Source organism: Oryctolagus cuniculus, chromosome 15, assembly GCF_051225735.1.
Source record: "Oryctolagus cuniculus isolate XC-2025 breed Fujian yellow rabbit chromosome 15, ASM5122573v1, whole genome shotgun sequence".
In the NCBI taxonomy this organism is placed as follows: Eukaryota; Metazoa; Chordata; class Mammalia; order Lagomorpha; family Leporidae; genus Oryctolagus; species Oryctolagus cuniculus.
Genome location: NC_142881.1, coordinates 63866457 through 63892604, shown reverse-complemented (window position 1 = coordinate 63892604; position 26148 = coordinate 63866457). Strand labels below are relative to the sequence as shown.

At 41.5% G+C, this 26148-nt stretch overlaps 1 protein-coding gene and 1 pseudogene across 2 annotated transcripts in view; one reads left to right on the top strand and one right to left on the bottom strand.

Annotated features, from left to right (window-relative positions):
• P4HA1 (prolyl 4-hydroxylase subunit alpha 1) overlaps positions 1-26148 on the top strand; it is a 103062-nt gene that overhangs the window by 52557 nt on the left and 24357 nt on the right. Inside the window, exons 8-10 of one of the 2 annotated variants that reach the window (XM_002718425.6) lie at positions 1141-1317; positions 4642-4712; positions 19257-19356. In XM_002718425.6, coding sequence (XP_002718471.1) covers positions 1141-1317; positions 4642-4712; positions 19257-19356 — 348 coding nt within the window. Of the gene's footprint in view, positions 1-1140; positions 1318-3564; positions 3636-4641; positions 4713-19256; positions 19357-26148 lie in introns of both variants that reach the window. The other variant, XM_002718426.6, reaches the window with a different exon arrangement.
• On the bottom strand, positions 21122-21770 carry LOC127484195 (glycine cleavage system H protein, mitochondrial pseudogene; annotated as a pseudogene).

Here is a 26148-nt window from a genome sequence, read left to right as displayed (position 1 = left end):
CCCCTTTTTTGGCTAAAAGCATTTAACTGTGAGACAAAACCTGGTTTTGTTTTTCTTCTAAAAATGATGACCTTTTCTGGCTGCTTCCCATTTACTTTGTGAAGTTGGGGGAGCAATGCTGAGCATTCATGTCATATTTCCATGAACATTTTGTTATATTTAATCACTTGAACTTTATTTTGATGAGAAAAGGCTTAAAATAGAAACCTACTTTTTATCTTATTTAAGGTTCAGCCCACTCCTAGAAAATAATCAGTAATAACAATGTTTTTTTAAAATTTTTAAAAATTTTAATTTTTGACAGGCAGAGTTAGACAGTGAGAGAGAGAGACAGACAGAGAGAAAGGTCTTCCTTCTGTTGCTTCACCCCCTAAATGGCTGCTGCGGCCGGCGCTCTGCGCTGATCCGAAGCCAGGAGCCAGGTGCCTCTTCCTGGTCTCCCATGCTGGTGCAGGGCCCAAGCACCTGGGCCATCCTCTATTGCCTTCCCAGGCCATAACACAGAACTGGACTGGAAGAGGAGCAACTGGGACAGAATCTGGCGCCCCAACCGGGACTAGAACCTGGGGTGCCGGCGCCGCAGGCGGAAGATTAGCCTAGTGAGCCGCGGTGCCCGCCTATGTTTTTTATAAATTCTTTTTTTAAAATTTTATTTATTTGAAAGAGTTACAGAGAGAGGTAGAGACAGAGAGAGAGGTCTTCCATCTGCTGGTTCACTCCCCAGATGGCCGCAACGGCCGGAGCTGCACCAGTCTGAAGCCAGGAGCTTCTTCCGGTTCTCCCACAGGGGTGCAGGGGCCCAAGGACTTTCCCAGGCCATAGCAGGGAGCTGGATCAGAAGAAGAGCAGCCGGGAATAGAACCGGCGTCCATATGGGATACCAGCCCCTATATGGGATGCTGGCGCTTCAGGCCAGGGCTTTAACCTGCTGCGCCGCAGCACCAGCCCCAGTAATAACAATTTTAAAACCCCAAAGGTACTGTTGGGTAGAAAATATTTGCAGAGGACGGTTTCTTTCATGTTTAATTGCAGAATTACTCTGTGTAGATGCAAATATAATTATTTCTTATTTGCACAGGAATAGGTATTTACAATATTAATGCTCTAACATGCTTATTGCTTATCATATTCTATTTTTAGACTCCTCGGAGACAGAAAAAACTCTTTTGCCGCTATCATGATGGAAACCGGAATCCTAAATTCATTCTGGCTCCAGCAAAGCAGGAGGATGAGTGGGACAAGCCTCGTATTATTCGCTTCCATGATATTATTTCTGATGCAGAAATTGAAATTGTCAAAGATCTAGCAAAACCAAGGGTAAATAATTTTTTTTCTTTCTCTCCTCTCAATTTACTATACCTGTGTATCCATTTTTTCTTTGTAAAATAATAGAAATGATAGTTGATATGGCAGAAACACCACAGATACTGCAGTTGTTAACTACAGTCTAATTATGCCAGTTTTTCTCAGTTTGTTGCCAACATAAGAAACATTTCTTCCAACTGAGTTTTAAGAACTGAATTATGAAAATCATGGATGAGATTTTTATTCACACTTGGCAATTTTGTGTTTTACCATCTTCCTGAAAGACTTCTATATTTTTGAGTCTTAATTTCAGAGACCTCTGAAAACTCACCTTTTTCATATTTTCTATATTTTTATCTAAAAGAATACTTGAAGTATTCTCTTTTAGGCACATTATTACTAGAAAGATATAATTAGCATGGGCATCATACTGATTTGAAATGGTGACATCATAGTTTTTTGCTTTCATCCTATTAAGAAAATTAATCTTGTGTAGGTTAGACTCAATACTGTAAACTTGGGAGAATGTGGGAAAGACTGTATTTAATGCTCTTGCCTTTTTTCCCCATCAGCTTGTTATTAAAACATATTTGTTCTCACTGATACTAAAATACAAAATGCCATCACTTTCACAATGACATTGTGAAATGAATGCTAGGCAGAGTTTTGTTTTCTTTACTGCACTAGGGTTAACAGATTTTTTTTCTGTAACAGTCAAGTTATTAAATACTTTTTAGGCTTGTAGGCCATATGGTCTCTATCATAGCTACTCAGCTCTGACATTGTAGTGCAAAATCTACCAAAGAAAATATGTATATTAATGAGTATGGCTGTATTCCAGTAAATTTTATTTCTAAGAACAGATGACAGCTGAACTTGGCCTGTGAGTTTGCTAACCCTTGTTACATCATAAAAGTTTGAATTATCTGTATATTGATGCTATAAAATAAGCTTAGGGCCGGCGCCGCGGCTCACTAGGCCAATCCTCCGCCTTGCGGCGCCAGCACACCAGGTTCTAGTCCCGGTCGGGGCACCGGATTCTGTCCCGGTTGCCCCTCTTCCAGGCCAGCTCTCTGCTGTGGCCAGGGAGTGCAGTGGAGGATGGCCCAAGTGCTTGGGCCCTGCACCCCATAGGAGACCAGGATAAGTACCTGGCTCCTGCCTTCGGATCAGTGCGGTGTGCCGGCTGCAGCGGCCATTGGAGGGTGAACCAACAGCAAAAGGAAGACCTTTCTCTCTGTCTCTCTCTCTCACTGTCCACTCTGCCTGTCCAAAAAAAAAAAAAAAAAAAAAAGCTTAGAATTTTTCAAGTTCTATTACTTTACCAAATTTTTAACAAAAACTTTGTGTTTTCCTAAAGATTACAAATAAATGCATAAGACTGCTCTAATATGTCAGAGTGTTCTCCGGTATGGATTTTTATAAATCTGTTGCCAAGCTGAATGCTACACACAGATACACAATACTGATTCTCTTTTGAATTCTTACTTTGATTCTTTATTTGTGGTCAGTAAACCTGTCAACCACAGATGTTGGTAGAATATTCAGTTAGAATTCATTCTACACTGGAGATCAGGTCTTAATATATCTGAGTTTGAAGGCCCCAGCCTTCAAAGGAGATTCCTCAGTTTAGATTATTTTTGGTCAATAAAATCAGACAATAAAATCTCATAATCTCTTGTTAACCTCAGAATCATCATTCCATTTTTAAAAAAAAGTTTATATCATTATCTTGGCTATTATCTCTTTGTTACTGGTTTTAACATTTATGAGTTCTTTTCATCTGCCTTTGTGCTCATTCCAAGATAACTGAATAGTTATCTTAAAGGTAGAAAAGATTGACCTTAAAATGAATTTTAAACAATGTTATTAACTTTTACAAACAGTTTCATTGCTAAAAAAAAAAAATTAAGCCATTCTTCTTATAACTGTAGACCAAGTTTAAAGCAGTTTTTTTTTCTCCTTCACTTTCACATCTTCTAATCATTGAAGAAATTTGATTTCAAATCTCCTTTGTTTATGGATCCTTTGTTTATGGATCCTTTATTCATGCTAAACAAAAATGATTTTTAGAAAACACAAAAACCTGAAAAACCAGCTGACTTTCAAGGCTCAACACAAGGTGACTGGAAGTGTATGGAGTTACTTTCTCTTTACATCTACCTTTGTTAAAAAAAATCCCAGAATTCTGACTGGTTGGATAAATGTGATTCATTTTTTTGTCTTGTAATGCAACTATTTTGATGGTTGGCTTCACAGCTGAGGCGAGCCACCATTTCAAATCCAATAACAGGAGACTTGGAGACGGTACATTACAGAATTAGCAAAAGGTAAGAGATGTGTAAGCTGCATATTTTGGCCTCTAATAAGTGTTTTGTGTATCCTACAGGAATTATTAGTCATTTAAGGAAATAGGTCATTTTCAGTCTCCAGCTCAAGTCACCACCTTATTTATAAACAGGATAAGGCATGGGTAAACTTTGTGTTTCACAGGTCTTTCCCTTCAACTAGAAGTTCTGTTTTTACTTTTTGATTGATTTCTTATTTTTAGAGAATTAATATACTTGGTATCTTTCTTCAGATTGAGTATCAAATATCCTGGAAATGGCCTGATGCAGTTTTGTCCCTTTTGTGGCCAAAGGGGAAAATAAAGAAAAAGAAGCTTCCTGGTTAATCTAGGCACAGAGTTTGCTTATGCATTTGTCTTACATTCATAACTGTTGTAGTGATTCACCTCATCTTTCATGGCGATTATGCTGGCATTTGTTTTTATGTATTGAAAAATACCATTGACATTATGGAGTAATCTGTAGAATTTTTTATTTAAAAAAAAAACTTGCTAACTCAAAAATTGGTGATGGAAAGAACAGAGTTATGCTTCTCAGCTCAGTCTCCTAAAAATTACCTGGCAATTTTTAACTTCTCCAGAAAGATTGAAAAATTGTCTCAATGAGAGTTTTAAAAAACTGAATTTAAAGAGAATACCGATTTTTTTTTTAAAACATTAACATTAAACTTCTAGGTCTGTGAAAAGTCCTGTGAAACCCAGTGCCATAAATCATCCACATACAGCTTCAAATGATTTTTATTTAAAAAAAGTGAAAGGACAATAAATCTATAAAATCTGTCAGCCTGTTTTTCTCTTGATTTGGAAGTGGCTTGTCTTATTGCCACCTATCTACACATTTTTTACTGATATGAAACCATTACTATCCAGACCAATCTGAACCCTTCCAATCACCTGTGGCTTGGCAAAACAAAACCCAAAAAAGCCCAAAATTGCCTGCTACTAGAGTAAGTTCTTGTCCTTTCTCTTTTTTTTTTTTTTTTTTGTAGCTAAGCCGAGCTACAGTACATGACCCTGAGACTGGAAAGTTGACCACAGCACAGTACAGAGTGTCTAAGAGGTAAGGGAGTGACGAAGAGGGCGTCAGGCGTATTGGACTGTCTTCTTTCTTGAGAATCTGATTCTCACAAAACTCATGTTTTCCAACAGCTAAGCTGTTAGCTTTAGGTATTTGATGATATCTGTTCTTGAATTTTCAGGATGGACTAATAAATAGTATAGTTATGGGTCAATTGATAGAGGTTTTTCTAAGTAAATTATTAGATTATAAAGTGGTGAGGCTCCCAAACCCTAACTGCTAAGTGATGTATTCTCACATTGAAGTAAGAGAAGTTCCCGAGGACTGTTGATAGAATATTGCCTTTTTTGGACTCTGTAAAGAAGGGGTTTCAAAAGCTCTGGGTCACCCTGTAGTGAGCTGTAGGCACTGAGAAAGTAAATGCCTTGAATGACTACGCAACAAAACATTTGCAAGCCATCAGTTTCAGATTCCTTTGAGCAGTGTTTAAGGAGAATCTAATGCGATCATTAGCTGATAGAACACTAGAATAGTTTCAAAAAATAGATCACTGGGTAACCTAGGTATATAAATTAGAAGGAACATAAAATAGAAGGAACACTCCAACTGAACTCCTTTTTCATCTCTTTATGTGAAGAATGTTTCTCAACCTCTTATAAAAGTAAAAATAGAAATATCATTGTGCTGAATTCTTTATTTTCTCTAGTACTCTAACAATAAGTAATATTTATCCATAGTAACAATAGCAGAAGTAATAAACATAGGCCCTATCCATTTCATTAGGAATGTTTTAATGTATTTTTTACTTTCTGTATTTGACAACAATTGTTTAATCATTTATTTGGATTAAAATATAAAAATAATTGTTTTTATCAATTATGAATATTTTTATTTTAGAGAGTAAAATAAAGTGATGAATAAAGACTTCCAGGTATAAAAATGTGTGTCTCTTACAGGGTTGGGGAATGTCTGGCCCACTGGCCCTGCCAAGGCAACTGCGGGCTGCAACTCAAAATTCAGCAAATCTGTAGCAGGCTAAATTTCAAGTTGATAATTTTGTATGTGCCATGAATAATGTTATAAATACCCGCATGGCCCTTGCAAGAAAAGTTCACTACCCTTGCTCTAGCCCAAGGTTTCTCAAATTCAGAACCGTTAGCATTTTGAGTCATATCTTCTTTATTATTGGGCTGTCTTCAGCCAGTAGCACTCTTGGTCCAATTATAGAAATTAAAAATGTTCCTAGACATTGTTAAATGTCTATCTGTAGGCAAAATCTCTGCTGCCACCTCCAGGGACTCCATCTGTCCGAGGGGGAAAAAGCATGATATAAAATTGGCAATATTAAAAATATTTTGTTATATATTTTTAGAGTGGATCATGTTCATATGGTATTTAGAGTCCACTGATAAAATGGTAAAAGTTTTTACGGAAATTATTATTATTTTCAGTATAACAGAATCAAATATTTTGATACTATTGTAAAAAAAATTTTCAACTAAAAATTATGCAAAGGAGTAATAGATTTTAATGACTATTTTAGGAGATAAACAGAAACAATTTGAAGATTAACTGCAGTAAGTGCTAGCAGAAGTACTGTAAAGAATGCACTTATTGAACATTTCCTTATTTGTTTTTGGGAAAAGCCATATGTCATTCATAAATTAAACTTATCACCATACACATATCCTGGTTTCCTAACTGTATTTGCCATATACCACCACCTGCCCCTTGGTTTCAGTAGGTGTAGAAAATTTTTTTCTCTCCTGTTATTAGGGTCATGGCTAAGACCCCTATAACAAAAGACAGATAAATTAGAGAAAAGCATACAAATCTATTTAATATAAGTTTTACATGACATGAAGCCTTCAGAAATGATGACTCAAAGAATAGGGAATACTGTATATTTTTATACTAAGTTTGATAAGAGTGGACAGTCTTACGAAAGTATGATCGGGCAAAGGGAGTTATCAACTAATGGTAGTAAAGTGGATGGAACTTGGCAAGGCCCATTCAGATGTTTCTTGGCATCTCTGTATATTCAAGAATAAGGACGTTTCTTTCCTTTAGGGATAGGGAAGTTACCTTTAGAATGAAAGTTTTATGATCTACTTTATTTTTAAAAGTTTGATTTATTTGAGAGACTGAGAGTTCCCATCTACTAGTCCACTCCCCAGCATATAGGGGCTGGGCCTAGTCAAACCTGGGAACGAGAACTCAGTCCAGATCTCCTAAGTGGGTGGTAAGGATCCAAACACCGAGCCATCACTTGCTGCCTCCCAGGATGCACGTTCATGGGAAGTTAGAATCAGTAGAGGAACCAGGATTTGAACCCAGTCACTCATATATAGGATGTGGGTGCTCCAACCAGTGTCTTAACTTCTATGCAAACAGCTTGCTGCATGATCTACTTAGTTTTTTTTATTTTAAAGATTTTATTTATTTATTTGAAAGGCAGAGTTACAGAGAAGTAGAGAGAAAGAGATCTTCCATCTGCTGGTTCACTCCTCAAATGGCCACAATGGCCAAAGCTGGGCCAATCCGAAGCCAGGAGCCAGGAGCTTCTTCCAGGTCTCCTAAATGGGTGCAGGGACCCAAGGACTTGGGCCATCTTCTACTGCTTTCCCAGGCCATAGCGGAGAGCTGAATTGGAAGTGAAGCAGCTAGGACTGAACTAGCACCCATATGGGATGCTGGCACTTCAGGCAGCAGCTTTATTTGCTATGCCACAGCACCAGCCCTGATCTACTTAATTTTTTTAATTGTTTCTTTTATTTTAAAGATTTATTTATTTGAAATGAAGAGTTAGAGGCAGAGACAGTGGCTTTATCTGCTTCATCACAACGCTGGTTCCAGACTTAATTTTTAATTTGTATTTATTATTATTTTATTTGAAAGGCAAAGAGACAGGGATCTCCTATCCACTGGTTCATTCCCCAAATGCCTGTTGCAGTTGGGGCTGGGCCGTGCCAAAGCCAGGAGCCCAGAATTCAGTCCATTTCCAATGTGGGTGGCAGAAACCCAAGTACTTAAACCATTAAACCATTGCCTGCTAACTTCTGGGTGTACCTTGGCAGAAAGCTGAAACTGAAGCGAAGTAGCCAGGACTCAAATTCAGACACTCCAGTATGGGATGCTGGTGTTCCAAGCAGTGTCTTTTTCTCTTTCTTTTAGTTACTTATTTGAAGGCAGAGTTACAGATAGAGAGAGGGAGAAACAGAGAGATCTTTAATCTGCTGGCTCACTCCTCACATGGCTGCAGTGGCCCAGGCTGAAGCCAGGAGCCAGGAGTTTCTTCTCCATCACCCTTGTAGGTGCAGAAGCTCAAGCTCTTGGGCCATCTTCTGCTGCTTTCCCAGGCACATAAGCAGGGAGCTGATGGGAAGTAGAGCAGCCAGGACACAGACCACCACCTCTATGGGATGCTGGCGTCAAAGGCGGTGACGTAACCCACTATATCACAACGCCAGCCCCCCAAGAAACATCTTAGCCCTTGGATCAAATGCCGTCACTTACCTGCCCCTTAAAGGAAGGTTAGAGGATTCTTTGGAGGCCTGGTTCAGGAGAGAAGAGTCAGTTCAGGAAGACTTTCTGCTTCTGTTGTTGCCTCAAATGCCAAGGTGCCACTTTTTGGGGTAGAGTGTCCTCAACCCCATCCAAAAACATAAAGAAAATTTAAATTTGCTTTGATGTAATTTTGATTTTAATCATAAGAGCAGTTATCCCTAAAGAATACTAATAAATGGTAAGGAGTTTCAGAAACCAATTTAAATAGACATGTTTTGGGACATTTACATTACTGTTGAGCATTGTGATTAACTTTTTAGTTTTTTAAGATTTATTTATTTGAAAGGCAGAGTTAGAGAGAGAACCATCCATTGGTTCACTCCCCAAATGGCTTCAGTGGCCAGAGCTGGCCTGATCCAATGCTAGGAACCAGGAGCTTCTTCCAGGTCTCCCTTGTGGGTGTTGGAGCAGGCCATCTTCTGCTGCTTACCTAGGCACACACTAGCAGGGAGCTGGATTGGAAGTGGAGCAGCCAGGACTTGAACTGGCTCCCAAATGGGATGCCAATACTGCAGGGAGTGACTTTACCCGCTATGCCACAATGCCAGCCCTCATGATTAACTCTTAATTTTAAGTTGAGCTTAAGCTAATTTCCCATTGAATTAAAGAATATTCACTCTATAAAAATGAAACTCCGTAAAAAAAAATTTAAATAAATAAAAGGACTTAGGGGGCAAGCATTGTGGCATAGCAGGTTAAGATGCTGCCTGTGATGCTGTCATCCTGTATGAACACCAGTTTGAGTCCTGACTGTTCCTTTTCTGATTCACCTCCTTACTAAGGCACCTGGGAAAGCAGCAGAAGGTGGCCTGAGTGCTTGGTTCCTGCCGTTCACGTGGGATTTCTGGATGGAGTTCTAGATTTCAGGCTATGGCCAGGCCTGGCCCTGGCCACTGGGGAGTAGTCAGCAGATGGAAGATACCTCTCTTTCTGTCTTTTTCTGTCTCTCTTTGCCTCTCCCTCTGTCTCTCTCTGCCTCTCCCTCTGTCTCTCTCTTTATAACCCTCTCTCTCCTCTCTCCTCTCTCCTCTCCCCTCCCCTCCCCTCCCCTCTCCTCTCCTCTCCTCTCCACCTTCCTCTCCTCCCCTCTCCTCTCCTCTCCCCCTTTCTCTCCTCTCCCCCTTTCTCTCCTCTCCCCTTTCTCTCCTCTCCTCTCCCCTTTCTCTCCTCTCCTTTCCCCCCTCTCCTCTCCCCCTTCCTCTCCTCTCCCCTCCCCCTTCCTCTCCTCTCCTCTCCCCCTTCTTCTCTCCTCTCCTCTCCCCCTTCTTCTCTCCTCTCCTCTCCTCTCCCCTCCCCTCCCCTCCCCCTTCTCTCCTCTCCTCTCCCCTCCTCTCCTCTCCCCCTTTCTCTCCTCTCCCCCTTCCTCTCCTCTCCCCCCTCTCCCCCTTTCTCTCCTCTCCCCCCTCTCCCCCTTTCTCTCCTCTCCCCCTTTCTCTCCTCTCCCCCTTTCTCTCCTCTCCTCTCCTCTCCTCTCCTCTCTCCTCTCTCCTCTCTCCTCTCTCCTCTCCCCCTTCCTCACCTCTCCTCTCCTCTCCTCTCCTCTCCCCCCTCTCCTCTCCTCTCCTCTCTCCTCTCCCCCTTCCTCACCTCTCCTCTCCCCCTTCCTCACCTCTCCTCTCCCCTCTCCTCTCCTCTCCCCCCTCTCCTCTCCTCTCCTCTCCCCTCCCCTCCCCTCCCCTCCCCTCCTCTCCTCTCCTCTCCCCCCTCTCCCCCTTTCTCTCCTCTCCCCCCGTCCCCTTCCTTCCTTACCCCTCCCTCCCTCTTTCCCTCCTTCCTTCCCTCCCTCCTCCCTCCCTCCCTCCCTCCTTCCCTCCTTTCCTCCTTCCCTCCCTCCCTCCCTCCTTCCTTCCCTCCCTCCCTCCCTCTCTTCCTTCCTTCCTTCCTTCCTTCCTTCCTTCCTTCCTTCCTTCCTTCCTTCCTTCCTTCTTTCCTTCTTTCCTTCTTTCCTTCTTTCCTTCTTTCCTTCTTTCCTTCTTTCCTTCTTTCCTGCAGAGTTAGAGAGGGACAGAGAGAAAGGTCTTCCTTCCATTGGTTCACCCCCAAAATGCCGCTACAGCCAGCGCTATGCCTATCTGGAGCCAGGAGCCAAGTGCTTCTTCCTGGTCTCCCATGTGGGTGCAGGGCCCAAGCACTTGGGCCATCCTCCACTGCCTTCCCAGGCCACAGCAGAGAGCTGGACTGGGAGAGGAGTAACCAGGACAGAATCCGGGGCCCAACTGGGACTAGAACCTGGGTGCTGGCGCCGCAGGTGGAGGATTAACCAAGTGAGCCACAGCACCAACCTATAACTCTGCCTTTCAAATAAATATTTTTTTAAAAAAATTTAAAGACTTAAGCTGTCATATTTTAGCAGAGGTTGTTGCGTGGTTGTAGATGTTTCAGCTGTCATAAAATTTGTAAATTCTCCCGATTTGGATACTTCTATGAAATATATAAAACAAAATTTCACAAATTCACTGTTTTAGAAGACTTTATTTATTTTGGAAATTTTCTATCTGTGAATCTTTTAAAGGAATATCCATTCCACAGAGTCATTGGACTCTTGGCAGCAAGTCAAAATAAATTAGTGTTGAAAAGTGATCTATGAATGTTTTTCCCTCAAAAACTAAGTATTTCTAAAACTTTTCAAACTTATTTTAAATCTTTTATAGCTCTGAAAAGCTACAATTACAATTATTAGAATTTTGAGAAAGGTGCAACGATGCTTTATATATTAAGTATACTGTCTCTCCATCCATCCATATCTTTCTTTCTATCTGTCCGTCTGTCTGTCTATCCTCCCTCCCTGTCTGTCAGTCTATCCCTCCCTCCCCCTCTCCCTCCCCCTCCCCCTCTCCCTCCCTCCCTCCCTCCCCCTTTCTCCCTCCCTCCCTCTCCCTCTCCCTCCCCCTTCCTCCCTCCCTCCCTCCCTCTCTCTCTCCCTCTCTCCCTCTCTCGATGGGATACTACTGGCAGCCAGCACTTTGCCAGTGGCATCAGGAGACTCTGACACTAGTATAAGTTCATCTGGTCTTAGTGGAGTATTCTGTGTGTGTGCATGTACGTGTATGTACATCTACATAGTGAAACACAGTGAACAACATAGTGAAAAAAGAATTCTATAGCATAGTGACTTTAGTCATTGCTTTTAAGAAAAATGTGTTCACACTTTTAAAAATGCAATATATATATATATTGAGAGACGTCTTAACTTTTTTTTAAGATTATATTTATTTAATTTGAAAGCCACAGATCCAAAGAGAGAAAGAAGTCTTCAGTCTGCTGGTTCATTCCTCCCGTGGTTTCAGCAGCCAGGGCTGAGATAGGCCAAAGTCAGGAGCTTCATCCGGTTCTCCCATGTGGGAAATAGGAACCCAAGGACTCAGGTGGTCTTATGCTGCTTGTCTCAGGCCATTAGCTGGAAGCTGGATTGGAAGTAGAGCAGCAGGGACGCAAAATGGGATGCAGATGACAGGTTAACCTGCTGCACCACAATACCAACCCCACGTCTTAAGTGTAATGAAGGAATTTGCCCCATAAAGTATCTAGCATATGAGGGTACTTCATGGAAAAATGAAATTAAAAGATAATGTTATTTTGCTGTGGAAATTTTTTGAAATTTTATATACACAGAGTCTTCATAAAGTTCAAGGACAGTGTGTATTATGAAAAATTATGCATGAATTTCAAAGTTTTTTGAATTAAAATTATTTTCCATGAGCTTTTTTAAATACTCGCATACTTTTATATTTTAACAAATAAAAAGGTTTTACTATTTTGAGTATTTAATAGCCATGTTGAGACATTTTTTACCCATCACTATAAATCTGAATTTTGGGGGATGGCACTGTAGCGTAGCAGGTAAAACTACAGCCTGCAGTACCAGTATCCCTTATGGGTGCCAGTTCGAGTCCCAGCTGCTTCTCTTCTGATCCGGCTTTCTGCTATGCCTGGGAAAGCAGTAGAAGATGGCCCAAGTCTTTGGGCCCCTGCACCTGCATGGGAGACCCAGAAGAAGCTCCTGGCTCCTGGCTTTGCATTGGTGCAGTTCCTGCTGTTGTGGCCATTTGGGGAGTGAACCCAGCAGATGGAAGCCTTCTGTTTCTCTTTTTGTCTCTGCCTTTCTGTAATTCTGCCTTTCAAATAAATAAATATTTTTTTAAAAACCTGAATTTTGAAAACTCTTGGAAAGTAAAATAAATGAATGTTTTTTGTTTGAAATATAAGGAAACTGCATCTCAGATGCAAAATAGTAGAAAATATATGTGTTCTGATTTCAGTTAATTGAATCCCTTTTGCTCTGGAAGCATCTGTATTTTGAAAGTTTAGGAAGGGAATTTCAAATATCTGTATTTTGAGAAATTTCTGGATGATTATATCAACTTTAGTGGAAGCAAAAATTTGTTCCAGCAAATAGAATTATCTTTGTCCAAATATGTGTGGAAATTTTTTACAGTTCAAAATTTAAAAATTTGTATTTATGTTAGTGACCATCTTTTTGGCAGTACTAGAACAAGGGTGGGATTTAGCCTAGCAGTTGGAGCAGGGGTGATGATTCAAATAATTAGGTTTCTGCCATCCACCTGGGAGATCTGGATCCTGTTCCTGACTCCTGGTTTCAGGCCCCAGCCAAGAACCATTGTGGGTGAATGGGAGTTCTCTCTGTTTCTCTGCCTCAAATAAGTTTTTTAGAAAGTGAACAATACTAAAAAGAATCCAAAGAACCCTAAAAATTTGCGTAAGCTTGCCTAGGTCAGAGAAATGAACTTTAGGTGTTTTTTTTTTTTTTGCTTCAGTTATTTTTCATTTTTTAATGTTTTTAAGACATTTATTTATTTGAAAGGCAGAGTGCCAGAGAGAGGAGAAGAAACAGATTTTCTATCTGCTGGCTTACTCCCCAGTTGGCCACAATAGCCAGGACTGGGCCAGACCAAAGCCAGGAACCAGGCACTCCATCCTGGTCCCCCACATGGGTGGCAGGAACTCAAACCCTTAAGCCATCACCTGCTGCTTCCTAGATGCATTAACAGGTAGCTGGCTGGGAAGCAGACAGGCCTCCCCAGCAGTAGCTTATCCCACTGAGCCACAGTTCCTGGTCCCAGTTATTTTTAAAAAGCACCCAGTGTAGGGCATCACAGACTCTGGAACCAGAATAGCCTAAATGTGCTCAAAACATGCTGGGTGCCCTGACATGCTGCGAGGACCCTGCAGAAGTTTGGACCCTCAGCTTTGAGAGAAGGTAAACACAGGCTAACAGACCACCACACTGCAAGAGGTTTGTGCACAGAAGAACCAAGTGAAGAATCTCCCTCAAGGGTTAGCTGGAGAAGTGTCCTGAGATTCAGTGTTTCGTGTTGAGAATGATTATTAGCATGGTGGGGAGGATCTTGGGCTCTGGGGTCAGACTACTTGGGTCCCAGAGCCCAGCCTTTCCAACAGACTAGCCATGTGACTTCATTGCCTCAGTTTCTCCTTCAGCTCTTCTCCTGCTGACTCCTTTATCCTCGGGTTCAGGCCAGCATCTTGAACTTCAATTTTTAAAAGATAAACATTCAGGTACATGCTCTGAAAAGACAAGTTAGGTGAGCTCATTCGGTCTAGTTAAAGTAATATAAATAATGATGTATACAAACATGTAATAATTTATTTAAAGTGGTAGAGATGGCCGGTGCCATGGCTCACTAGGCTAATCCTCCGCCTGCGGCACCGGCACACCGGGTTCTAGTCCCGGTTGGGGCGCCGGATTCTGTCCCGGTCGCTCCTCTTCCAGGCCAGCTCTCTGCTGTGGCCCGGGAGTGCAGTGAAGGATGGCCCAAGTGCTTGGGCCCTGCCCCCGCATGGGAGACCAGGAGAAGCACCTGGCTCCTGGCTTCGGATCAGCATGGTGTGCCGGCCGCAGCGGCCATTAGGGGGTGAACCAACGGCAAAGGAAGACCTTTCTCTCTGCCTGTCAAAAAAAAAAAAAAAAAAAAAAAAGATAAAATGATAGAGAAAGTGTCTTTGATTCTGGTTGGCTATTTTTTGAAGTGGTTTTTTTTTCTTTACTTTGTAGTAATGATCTACAAGATAATATGTCATAAATATATTTATCCTTAAGATTTATTTTGTCCATGCTAATAAGTAATAGGCTATTTAAAATACTATTTATGCTTATATATGCTATAATAAGAATTTTATACTATGTATACTTATTATGAATCCCTAAAACCAGCAAAATAGTATTAGGTGTTTACTGGAAGGTGTCTTTCTTACTCATGTATTAGAAGTGTGGTCACCCAGTGTGACAGTGTTGCTTGTTATTCAAGCAAGTAGCTAGTGACATTGTACAAATCCATACAGTGGGGCTGGTGTGGTGGCACAGCATGTTAAGCCACCACTTACAATGCCAGTATCCCATACTGTAGAGGTGGCTCAAGTTCCAGCTGCTCTACTTCCAGTCCAGGTCCCTGCTAATGTGCTTGAGAAAACAATGGATGATGACCCAGGTGCTTGAGCCCTGCCACTCAGTTGGGAGACCTGGATGGAGTTTTAGGCAGCTTCAGCCTGGTCTAACCACAGCCATTACAGCCATTTGGGAAATGAACCAGCAATGAAAGACTGCCCCCACCCCCACCCCCACCACATACACATAAACTTCCTCCCTCTCTCTCTTTCCCTTTCTCTATTGCTCTGCCTTTAAAATGAATAAATAAATCATAAAATCTCAACAGTAAATGAATAATACAATTTTTTTTCAGTATTACTGAAGGAACAAATACAATGAGAATTAGAAAAATGTCATTAGCTTTACTAGTTTAGTAGGGTTATGGGTGGCATTGGTAAAATTTTTTTTGAAGATTTATTTTATTTACTTGAAAGGCAAGGTTAGAAGGAGAGACAGAAAGAGGGATTTCTGATCTGCTGGTTCATTCCCCAAATGGCTGCTTTGGCCAAAGCCAGGAACCTGGAGTTTTTTTTTCTTTTTCTTTTTTTTTTTTTTTTTTAAGATTTATTTATTTTACTTGAAAGTTAGAGAAGGAGAAGCGGGGCGGGGGGGAGAGGGAGAAGCAGAAGCAGAGAGAGAGAAAGAAGAGAGGGAGGGAGGGGGAGGTCTTCCATCTGTTGGTTCACTCCCCAATTGGCCTCAATGGCTGGAGTTGAGCCAATCCGGAGCCAGGAGCTTCTTCCGAGTCTCACACGTGGGTGCAGGGGCCCAAGGCCTTGGGTCATCTTCTACTGCTTTCCCAGGCCATAGCAGAGAGCTGGACTGGAAGTGGAGCAGCTGGGACTCAAACTGGCACTCATATGGGATGCTGGCACTACATGCGGCGGCTTTACCTGCTATGCCACAGCGCCAACCCCAAGGAGCCTGGAGCTTCATCTGGGTCTCCCACATGGGTGTAGGGACTCAAGCATGTGGAGCAGCCAGGACTTGAATCGGTGCCCATATGGGATTCTGGCACTGCAGGCAGATGCTTAGCCTACTGTGCCATAACACTGGCCCCCAACAATAATTTTGATGATGTGATTGAGACACTAAAGCTAGATTAGAGTGGGTTGACAGATGAGGAGGCTGAGAGAAAATTGACTTGAAGAGGGAATAGAAAGTGATTAGTATCTGGAGGGAAGTAATTGAAGAATGTTTAATTTTTATCCAGTAATCGTTGAGACTTATAGCCAGTTAAAAACTATGAGAGGAATTTTTTTATTTTTTATTTTTTTTAATTTATTATTTTTTTTTTTGACAGGCAGAGTGGACAGTGAGAGAGAGAGACAGAGAGAAAGGTCTTCCTTTGCCATGGTTCACCCTCCAATGGCCGCCGCGGCCGGCGCACCGCGCTGATCCGATAGCAGGAGCCAGGTGCTTCTCCTGGTCTCCCATGGGGTGCAGGGCCCAAGCACTTGGGCCATCCTCCACTGCACTCCCTGGCTACAGCAGAGAGCTGGCCTGGAAGAGGGGCAACCAGGACAGAATCCGGCGCCCCGACCGGGACTAGAACCCGGTGCGCCGGCACCGCAAGGCAGAGGATTAGCCTAGTGAGCCGCGGCGCCGGCCCGAGAGGAATTTTTTTAAGGTTCATTAATTCAAAGGTGGAGTTACACACAGAGTTCTTCGATCCACTGATTTACTCCCCAAATGGCCACACCGGCCAGGGGTGGGCCGGGATGAAGCCAGGAGCTTCTTCTGGGTCTTCCACGTGGGTGCAGGGGCCCAAACACTTGGGCCATTTTCTGCTGCTTTCCCAGGCCATTATCAGGGATCAGAAGTGGAGCAGCCGGGACCTGACCCAGTGCCCATATGAGATGCTGGTGTTGCAGGTGGTGACTTAACACTCTATGCCACAAAGCTAGCCCCTGTGGGAAGAATTATTAAGAGGATAAAGTTGTTTTTATAGGTGAGAGAAGAATTAATTAGTGATTTATGGTTCCTGAGATGGCAGGACTTAAAAGAATAAGGCAGAGGATTAGCCTTAGATAATGGAGAGAGATCTCTCCTATAGGAACTAGAGTGGACCAGGAGCAGGTAGATGCAAGTATACAGAAAGTTACATAGTTTTATTTTCTCTGTGAAGCAGGAGATGTGATCTGCTGAGTGAGGGGGACACTGATGTGGGTTAAGGGTCAGAGTGAAGGAGGAAGTGAAGACCCACTTGAATTTTTAGTGGAACATAACTGCCCTGTTTCAGGATTCTCCAGTAGATTTGGTGACATGGGTATACACTTGGAGAAGAAATTCATAGAGGACTGTTTCTGCCAGACAGTTCAGTGTAGGCTTTCAGCAATAATTTTGTTAAAATTGTGAACTGTAGAATCAAAGCTTGAGAAAAGTAAAGAAAGAAAAGGGCTGAGGAAAAGCATTTGTAAAGGGATACTTTTTTAAATTCAAATATAGTTCCAATAAAAATTACCATTTTTTTAAAAAAGTATTTTTTTATTTGAAAGAATTAGAGATTGGCCGGCGCCGCGGCTCACTAGGCTAATCCTCTGCCTTGCGGTGCCGGCACAGCGGGTTCTAGTCCCGGTCGGGGCGCCGGATTCTGTCCTGGTTGCCCCTCTTCCAGGCCAGCTCTATGCTGTGGCCAGGGAGTGCAGTGGAGGATGGCCCAAGTGCTTGGGCCCTGCACCCCATGGGAGACCAGGAGAAGCACCTGGCTCCTGCTATCGGATCAGCGCGGTGCGCCGGCCGCGGCGGCCATTGGAGGGTGAACCATGGCAAAGGAAGACCTTTCTCTCTGTCTCTCTCTCACTGTCTATTCTGCCTGTCAAAGAAAGAAAGAAAGAATTAGAGATTGATCTTCCCATCTGCTGGTTTACTCCCCAAATGGCCATAATGGCCAGAGCTGGGCCAGGAGCTTCTTCCAAGTCTCCCACGTGTGTGCAGGGGCCCAAGAACTTTGGGCATCTTCCATTGCTTTCCCGGGCACATTAACATGGAGCTGGATCAGAAGTGGAGCAGCTGGGACTGAACCAGTGACCCTATGGAGTGTTGGCACTGCTAGCAGTGGCTTAACCCACTGTGCCACAGTGCCAGCCCCCAAAATTACCATTTTTAAAGTGTATGTTTCAGTGATTTTTAGTCTTTTTAGTTGTGCTACCATCACCATTGTCTAATTCTAGAACATTTCATCATCCCACAAGGAAATCCTGTACCCGTTCTTAGTCACTCCTCATTCCCTCCTAACTCCATCACCTGGTAAATCACTCTGCTACTTTATATATCTATCGATTTACCTGTTGTATATATTTCATAAAAGTGGAATAATATAACATTTGGCCTTTTGTATCTAGTTTCTTAATGTAATGTTTACTAATTTCACAATGTTTTCAAGATTCTATTTTGTAGTAAGTTTCAGTATTTAATTCCTTTTTGTGACACAGTAGTATTTCATTTTATGGTTATACTACATTTTATGTATCTACTCACGAGTTGATGAATATTTGGGTTGTTTAAACTTTGGGACTCTATTATTAATAGTACTTCTGGCAACACCTCCATACCAGTTTTCGTGTATACATACAATTTAATTTCCATTGAGTATATACCTATAAGTGGCATGGCTCATATGGTAACTCCATGTTTAACATTTTGAGGAACTGCCAGACTCTTTTCCAAAGTGGCTACACTGTTTTGTATTCTCATCAGTGAGGTATGAGAATGCCAGTTTCTTCACATCCTCACTAGCACTTGTATTTGTCCATCTTTTTTATCATAGCCATCTTAATGGAGGTGTTTGGGTACCTTTTAAAATTATATTTTTATTTAAGCAGATATACATGAATATTTTTCCCTATAAAGTATTAGCATTATTTAGATCACGCTGAAGACCCTATTATTCCCACCCCAGTCAATTCTTTTTTTTTTTTTTTAAAGATTTGTTCATTTATTTGAAAGAGTTACACAGAGAGAGAAGGAGAAGCAGAGAGAGAGAGAGAGAGAGAGAGAGGTCTTCCATCTGCTGGTTCACTCCCCAGTTGGCTGCAATGGCTGGAGCTGTGCCGATCTGAAGCCAGGAGCCAGGAGCCTCTTCCAGGTCTCCCAAGTGGGTGCAGGGATCCAAGGACCTGGGCCATCTTTCACTGCTTTCCCAGGCCATAGCAGAGAGCTGGATTGGAAGTGGAGCAGCCAGGAGTAGAACTGGTGCCCATATGGGATGCTGGCACTGCAGGCGGCAGCTTTACCCGCTATACCACAGTGCCCCCCCCCCCCCCCAGTTTTTAAACTTTACTTAGAAGGAACAATTGTTTTCAGTTTGGTATGCAGTTTTCTAGAGTTTTCAGGACTTCTCAGTGTAACCAGTGGTAAATAGCCTCTCATCCAACTGTTTTCATAGAAACTCTAGTAAATGAGATTAGCTTTGTTTCCTTTTTGACCTCTAACTAGAATGTGGCATCTTTAAAAAAATTTATAATATTCATTAGCAGTAATCATACTGAGAAGCAAATCAACTACTTACCATTTGAGAAAGGTTATTTTACAATATATTGTAGCTTTTAAATACAGAACTGTGGCCTTCATGTAATAAAACATTAGTAAAACTGGTGTTTTCTTCTTATTCTTAGTGCCTGGCTTTCTGGCTATGAAAACCCTGTGGTGTCTCGAATTAATATGAGAATACAAGATCTAACAGGACTAGATGTTTCCACAGCAGAGGAATTACAGGTACGTAATCAGTCACATTAGCGTTCAGTTGTTTTTACAGTACTTCAAGAAATGCTTCAGCTGAGATTTCCTTACTGACCTTTTGGTTCTTGATTTGCATGATAGCTTGGGACTGTAAAAAGCGACATTGTGAGCTAAAACCATGCAAATGACTTAATAATGAAAATATGATTTTTCTGTGACCTTTACATTTTTTTGTCAAAACATCAAAAATTCTTACCAAGTATAAATATATAGGGAGTGAAAAAATCTGTTAACACTATTAATTTGTTTTTTCATTCCCTAGACCTCACTGTACCTGTTTGGTGGTCAGGGTGAATTTTTAAAAAAAAATTTTTAAATTGAGATATAATTCATATACCATAAAATTTATTTCAGTTTTGTTGTAGTCACATGATTATGAACTCATCACCATAATCTAATTCCAGACATTTTCATAACCCTAAAAATAATCCTGTGTCCTTGGTTTATTTATTTGAAAGGCAGAGTGACAGAAATCTTCCATCTCCTAGTTTACTTCCCTAAATGACTACAACAGTTAGGTCTGGGCCAGGCTGATGCCAGGAGCCAGAAGCTCCATTTGGGTGTCTCAAATGGGTATAGGAGTCCAAGTACTTGGGCTACCATCTGCTGCCTACCCAGGCACATTAGTAGGGGACTGGGTCAGAGGTGCAACATCAGGGATTTGAAGTGGCACTCTGAAATGGGATGTGGGTGGGTATCTTAAGCAATGGCTTAACCAACTGTACTGCAACACCAACCACTGTCCATGTCCCTTAAGCAGTAACTTCCCAATCCCCCTCATTAAGCCCCTGGTAACCACTAGTCTACTCTCTTTTCTCTGTCAGTTTGCTTATTCTGGATATTTTACATAAATGGAATAATATAATATATGTGACCTTTAGTATCTGACTTCATTTACTTCTGGTGTTTTCAAGGTATAACCATGTTGTAGCATATATCAATATTTCATTCCTTATCGTGGCACAGTGATACCCTACTTTATGGATGTCCTTACCACATTTTATATATCTGTTCCTCAGTTGATGGACATTGGAGTTGTTTTCACATTTTGGCTTGCAATGCATAATGCTGCTATACACATTCGTGTACCAGTTCTTATGTGAGCAACATTTAAATTTCTCTTGGGTATCATAAAGTTCATGGAAAATACACATTAGCTTCTAATTCACTCTTCCAATGAACTTTTCAGAGTACCCATGTTTACCTGAAGTGGAACTGCTGAGTCATATGGTAACTCTCTTTAACATTTGAGGAACTACCAAACTTTTTTTTTTTTTTTGAGGAAGTTGAAAATTTTATTATGTTTCTTATTTTGCTGTAGAGCTGCTGCTTCACTGTATAAACCAGCACCAGCAAATGCAGTATACTGCAAAATTAAGATAGTATTGTTCTATCAATTCATATTTTGACCCCAATCCAGGGATGGGTATAAGCAAGTTAGAATATTAAATAAGGCTTAAGATAACAATGTTGAATTACATTACTTTTATAACTAGCTTTTACCACAGATAACTATGTTCTCTGAATACCAGTGCCTAGAGCCTAGTATAAAAATCACAAGGTACCGTGAAAAAGATGCATATTGTGTTCATCTGTAGTCATTACAAAGTTAGGGTGTATTTTCTTCAAGTAGCAGAGTTGAAGGTAGTATTTCTTCCATCAATCTTGCTAAAAGTTGCTATTTTAAGTCCTGTCCGCCAGTAATTTAAGATAAAACTGTGCTGGATTAAGTTATTCCATACTAGTTCATGTAAGGGTTCCACTTTGATCCCTCAGTAGATTTTATGTATTTCTCATAGGCTTCTTCACTCATTAGTTCATCTGGTTCTGAAGGGTTATTCAGTGTCATCTTGATCAGCCAACCATCTTCATAACGAGATTTGTTGACAAGTCCTGGGTTTTCTGCAAGGGCTTCATTGGTTTCAGTTACTTCTCCTGATAGAGAATAGAGTTCACTAGCAGCTTTCACACTTTCCAAAGCACCAAATTCATCTTGTTTTTTCAACTTTGTCCAACTTTAGGCAGATACAATAAACAACATCTTCCAAAGCTTCCTATGCAAAATTGCTGATTCCTACTGTTCCAATACCATTTTCTCTTGTTACCCATTCATGTTTCTCTGTGAATTTACACACGGAGAGCACAGCGGGTTCCCCTGTGCAGCGTCCGGACGGCGCCTGCCCGCAGTTGCCAGGGCAGAGGCCAGCAGGGTGCGGAGGGAGCCGAGGCTGCGAGCAGGCTGCAGGCTGCAGGCCGCAGCCCACATGCTCCGAGCCACTCGCAGCGCCATGTTCACAGGCGTGCCGAGGGTTGCCACGCTGCAACTGGGCCACCAGACCGGCGGGAAGGCTACCAAACTCTTTTCCAAGTGGCTGCACTATTTTATGATCCCACCAGCATATATGCAGATTCTAGTCACTTCACACCCTTGCCAATATTTATTTTTGTCTATTTTTACTATTACAGCTATCCTAAGGGGTTTGAAGTGTTATCCTATCATGGTTTTTATTTACATATCCCTGATGGTTAATATTCTTCAGCATCTTTTCATGGACTTTTTGATTATTTCTGAAAAATTGATTACTTTGAAAAATTTCTGTTCAAACCATTGGTCAACTTTTAAATTTGAGTTATATATCTTTTTCTTTTCTTTTTAAAGATTATTTGAAAAGCAGAATGAGAGAGAGAAAGAGAATGAGACCTTCTATTTGCTGGTTCACTCCCCAAATGACTGCAAAGGCCAGGTTGAAGCCAGCAGCTTCTTGGTCAATATGTAGGTGGCAGGGACCCAAGGACTTGGGCTATTGTCTGCTGCCTTCCTAGATGCATTAGCAGGCAGCTGGATGAGAAGTAGAGCAGTTGAGACTTGAACTGGCACACACATGGGATGTCGGTATCAGGTGGTAGCTTAACCCGTTGTGCCACAATGCCAGGCCCAATAAGTATTTTAGGTACTAGACCCTTACCAGATAAGAGTTAAAATTGTTTCTCCCATTCTGTAAGTTGTCTTTCACTTTTTTGATGGTGTCCTTTGGCCCAAAACTTTGGAATTTTGATGAAATTCTGATTTGTTTTTGGTTGCTATACTTTAAATATCCAAGAAAGCATTGCCTTGACCAAGGTCACAAAGATTTTATTCCTGTGATTTCTTCTAAGAAGAATCTCTTGTGTTTAGGGCTTAGATCCTTTTTGAGGTAATTTTTGCGTATAGTATTATGAAACAGGCTCAACCTCAATGCATTGATGTGGGTATCTACTGTTCCAGCACCATTTGCTGAAGATGATTCATCCCCTATTGAATTGTCTTAGAAATTATACTTGGCACTTGTCTTTGTAGTTAAAAATATTATAATGAGAATTAAACTATTTATTTATCCTAAAAACTATCAAGAATAGTTTAAGCAACACTTTTCTTCTCAGCATGTGTGGAGAGCTATGCCTTGGTGAATTGTCATCCTCCTACATTATCCTCTGTGCTTTTTAATGTTGTGAAATATCTCTGAGGGATCTTTTTGTGATTCCCGCTCCCCTCCCCCCAGGACATCTTCATCTTTTTCATCAAAGTCACTTTCCTCATACTAATAAATTTGCTTCTATTACATTTCTCTAACTGCACATTGAAAGTCTCTGGAACGGCAACAGTATTAACATTTTCCTTGTCAGCTATTATGGTATAATTGATTTTTAAAAAGATTTATTTATTTATTTATTTGAAAGAGTTACACAGAAGAGAGGCAGAGAGAGAGAGAGGTCTTCCATCTGTTGGTTCACTCTCCAGTTGGCCGCAATGGCCGGAGCTACGCCAATCCAAAGGCAGGAGCCAGGAGCTTCCTCCGGGTCTCCCACGTGGGTGCAGGGCCAGGGCGTTAACCCGCTGTGCCACAGCGCCGGCCCTTGTATAATTGATTTTAATTTTACTTCATTATCACTTTTTTGTAGTTTCATCTTTGCTGGCCAATTTCCTCTTCACCCTATCCATTTCTGTAAAGTATCCCAAGGGTTTATCAGTGGGAGATAAGAGGACAGTAAGCTTTTTACTTTGTTGAATGTGCATGAGCTGAGTAACAGATCATTGACAGACTTTGCAAGAGGTGATGTTATTGGCCATTGGTCATGGTGGACTTCTGTTACATAATAATTTGTGGATTGAAGAAATAGCGAAGTTTGTGCTTTATGCAATTACTCACAGTTAATATCCTGTAGAAACCAGGATTTGTGTGTATTAGAAGTGTGTAAAACAGGACTGCCTATATTTAAATTTCCTTAATTAAGTTGTCATTTATTGTATAGTAATCTAAAAAAAAAAAAAAAAAAAAAAAGAAATAGCAAACTCTTGGGGCCAGTGGCCAGTGTTGTGGCGTAGTGGGTGAAGCTGCTGCCTTCAGCACTGGCATCCCATTTGGGTGCTGGTTTGTGTCCCAGCCACTCTACTTCTGATCCAGCTCCCTGCTAATGACCTGGGAAAAGCAGTGGAAGATGGCTCAAGTATTTGGGACCCTGTCACACATGTGGGAGACCCAGATGAAGCTCCTGGCTTTGGGTTGGCCATTGTAGCCATTTGGGGAGTGGGCCAGTGGATGTAAGATTTCTCTCTGCCTCTTCTCTAACTCTTTAAATTTAATAACACAAAAATTAAAAAAACCCACAAAACTCTTTGATGTCTTTTGTTTTTTTTAAGATTTATTTATTTATTTAAAAGGCAGAGTCACAGAGAGGCAGAGGCAGAGAAGGAGAGAGGTCTTCATTCTTTGGTTCACTTCCCAAATGATTACAATGGCCAGAGCTAGGCTGATCGGAAGCCAAAAGCCAGGAGCTTCCTCCAGGTCTCCTACGTGGGTGCAGGAGCCCAAGTACTTGGGCCATCTACTACTGCTTTCCCAGGCCACAGCAGAGAGCTGGATTAGAAGTGGAGCAGCTGGAATTCGAACAGGCGCCCGTATGGGATGCCAGCACTGCAGGCAGCAGCTTTACCCACTATGCCACAGCGTCAGTCCCTGATGTGTCCTTCTCTTCCTTAATCTATATTTACTCTAACCTACCTAACCTTTGCAAGGTCTTTGAGGCTAACCTTTGCAAGGTCTTTGAGGCTAATACATTTCTATTTAATAGTCTGATTCAACAGTATTTACTAACATAAAAAGTAAAATATCCAGAGTAGTAATATTAATTTACATATGAAGTGGACATCATTGTGGGCAACGCTCAACTCTGTCCTCCCATTTTATAAGTAGTTCTTTTAATTACATTCTTGTTTGATTTTGTCAGCATTTTATCTTATGATGAAGGGAACAAATTAAGGAAGGTATCATTCTCATTTTACAAATAAGAAAACTGATATTATATTCAGAGCGACATGCATTGTAACTGAGATCTTGAATCTTGAACTGGACAAAATATTTCTCTCTTTTTTTTTTTTTTGCTGCCTCACACTGGGGACATTGTCAAAATGAACTGACCCTAACAAGTCTTTCACCAGAATAATTAAGCTGATGTGAATTTCTTCCCTATTTTACATTACTGAGGAAAAGTGAGGTCAAAATGGGGGATTTTTACTAAAATAAATTGAGAGTTCACCAGTATTTGGGACTTTGGGAAAAATTTTTAAAATTTAAATTCCAGTGGAAAATAAGTTAAAGAAATACCAAAATGTTAGTTTGTTTTGTAGTTAAAAACTTGTCCCCCAAACATTTACTAAAGAAAAACACATTAGCTGTGGGTGGTGTTGCAGTGCTGGCATACCATATGGGCACTGGTTCAAGTCTCAAGTGCTCCACTTCTGATCCAGCTTCCTGCTAATGTGCTTGGGAAAGCAAAGAAAGATGGCCCAAGTGCTTGGGCCTCTGCACCCATGTGGGAGACCCAGATGAATCTTCTAGCTTGGGCTCGCGCAGCCCCAGCCACTGTGGCCATTTGGGAAGTGAACCAATGGACAAAAGATGTCTCTCTCTGCATTTCCCTCTCTCCTTGTAACTCTGCCTTTCAAATAAATCTTTAAAAAAATAAATTGAAGAAAAAAAGCATATTAACTAAGATTCTGAAAGAGCAATTAGGAGGTATCTAGCTTTTTGTGTTTTCTTAACTCTCATTGATTTTATTTTTTAAGATGTTTTATTTATTTGAAAGCTGGGGTGATAGGGAGAGACAGAGATAAAGATCTTTGATTTACTGGTTCCCTCCCTAAATGGCCACAGTGGTGTCAGAGGACTAGGTTGAAACTAGGAGCTTGGAACTCCATCCAGGTCTCCCACATGGGTGGCAGGGAGCCCAAGCACTTAGGCTACCATCTTCTGCTTTCCCTGGTACATTATCAGAAAGTTGGATCAGAAGAAGAGCAACCAGGACCGTAAGCAGCACCCTAATATGGGATGCTGGCACTGTAAGTGGTGGCTTAGTCTGCTGCTCCAGGATGCTGGCCCTCTCATTGATTTTTTAAATACTTTTGTTTTCTTTCTTTATTATTTTTTTTTAAGATTTATTTATTTAGTTGCACGTCAGAGTTACACAGAGAGGAGAGGCAGAGAGAGAGAGAGAGAGGAGAGGCAAAGAGAGAGAGAGAGAGACAGAGAGGAGAGGCGGAGAGGCAGAGAGGAGACAGGAGAGGCAGAGAGAGAGAGAGAGGAGAGGCAGAGAGAGAGAGAGAGGTCTTCCATCCACTGGTTCACTCCCCAGTTGGCCGCAACAGCAGCATCCTGGGCCAGTCTGAAGCCAGGAGCCAGGAGCTTCCCCCAGGTCTTCCCAAGGACTTGGGCCATTTTTTACTGCTTTCCC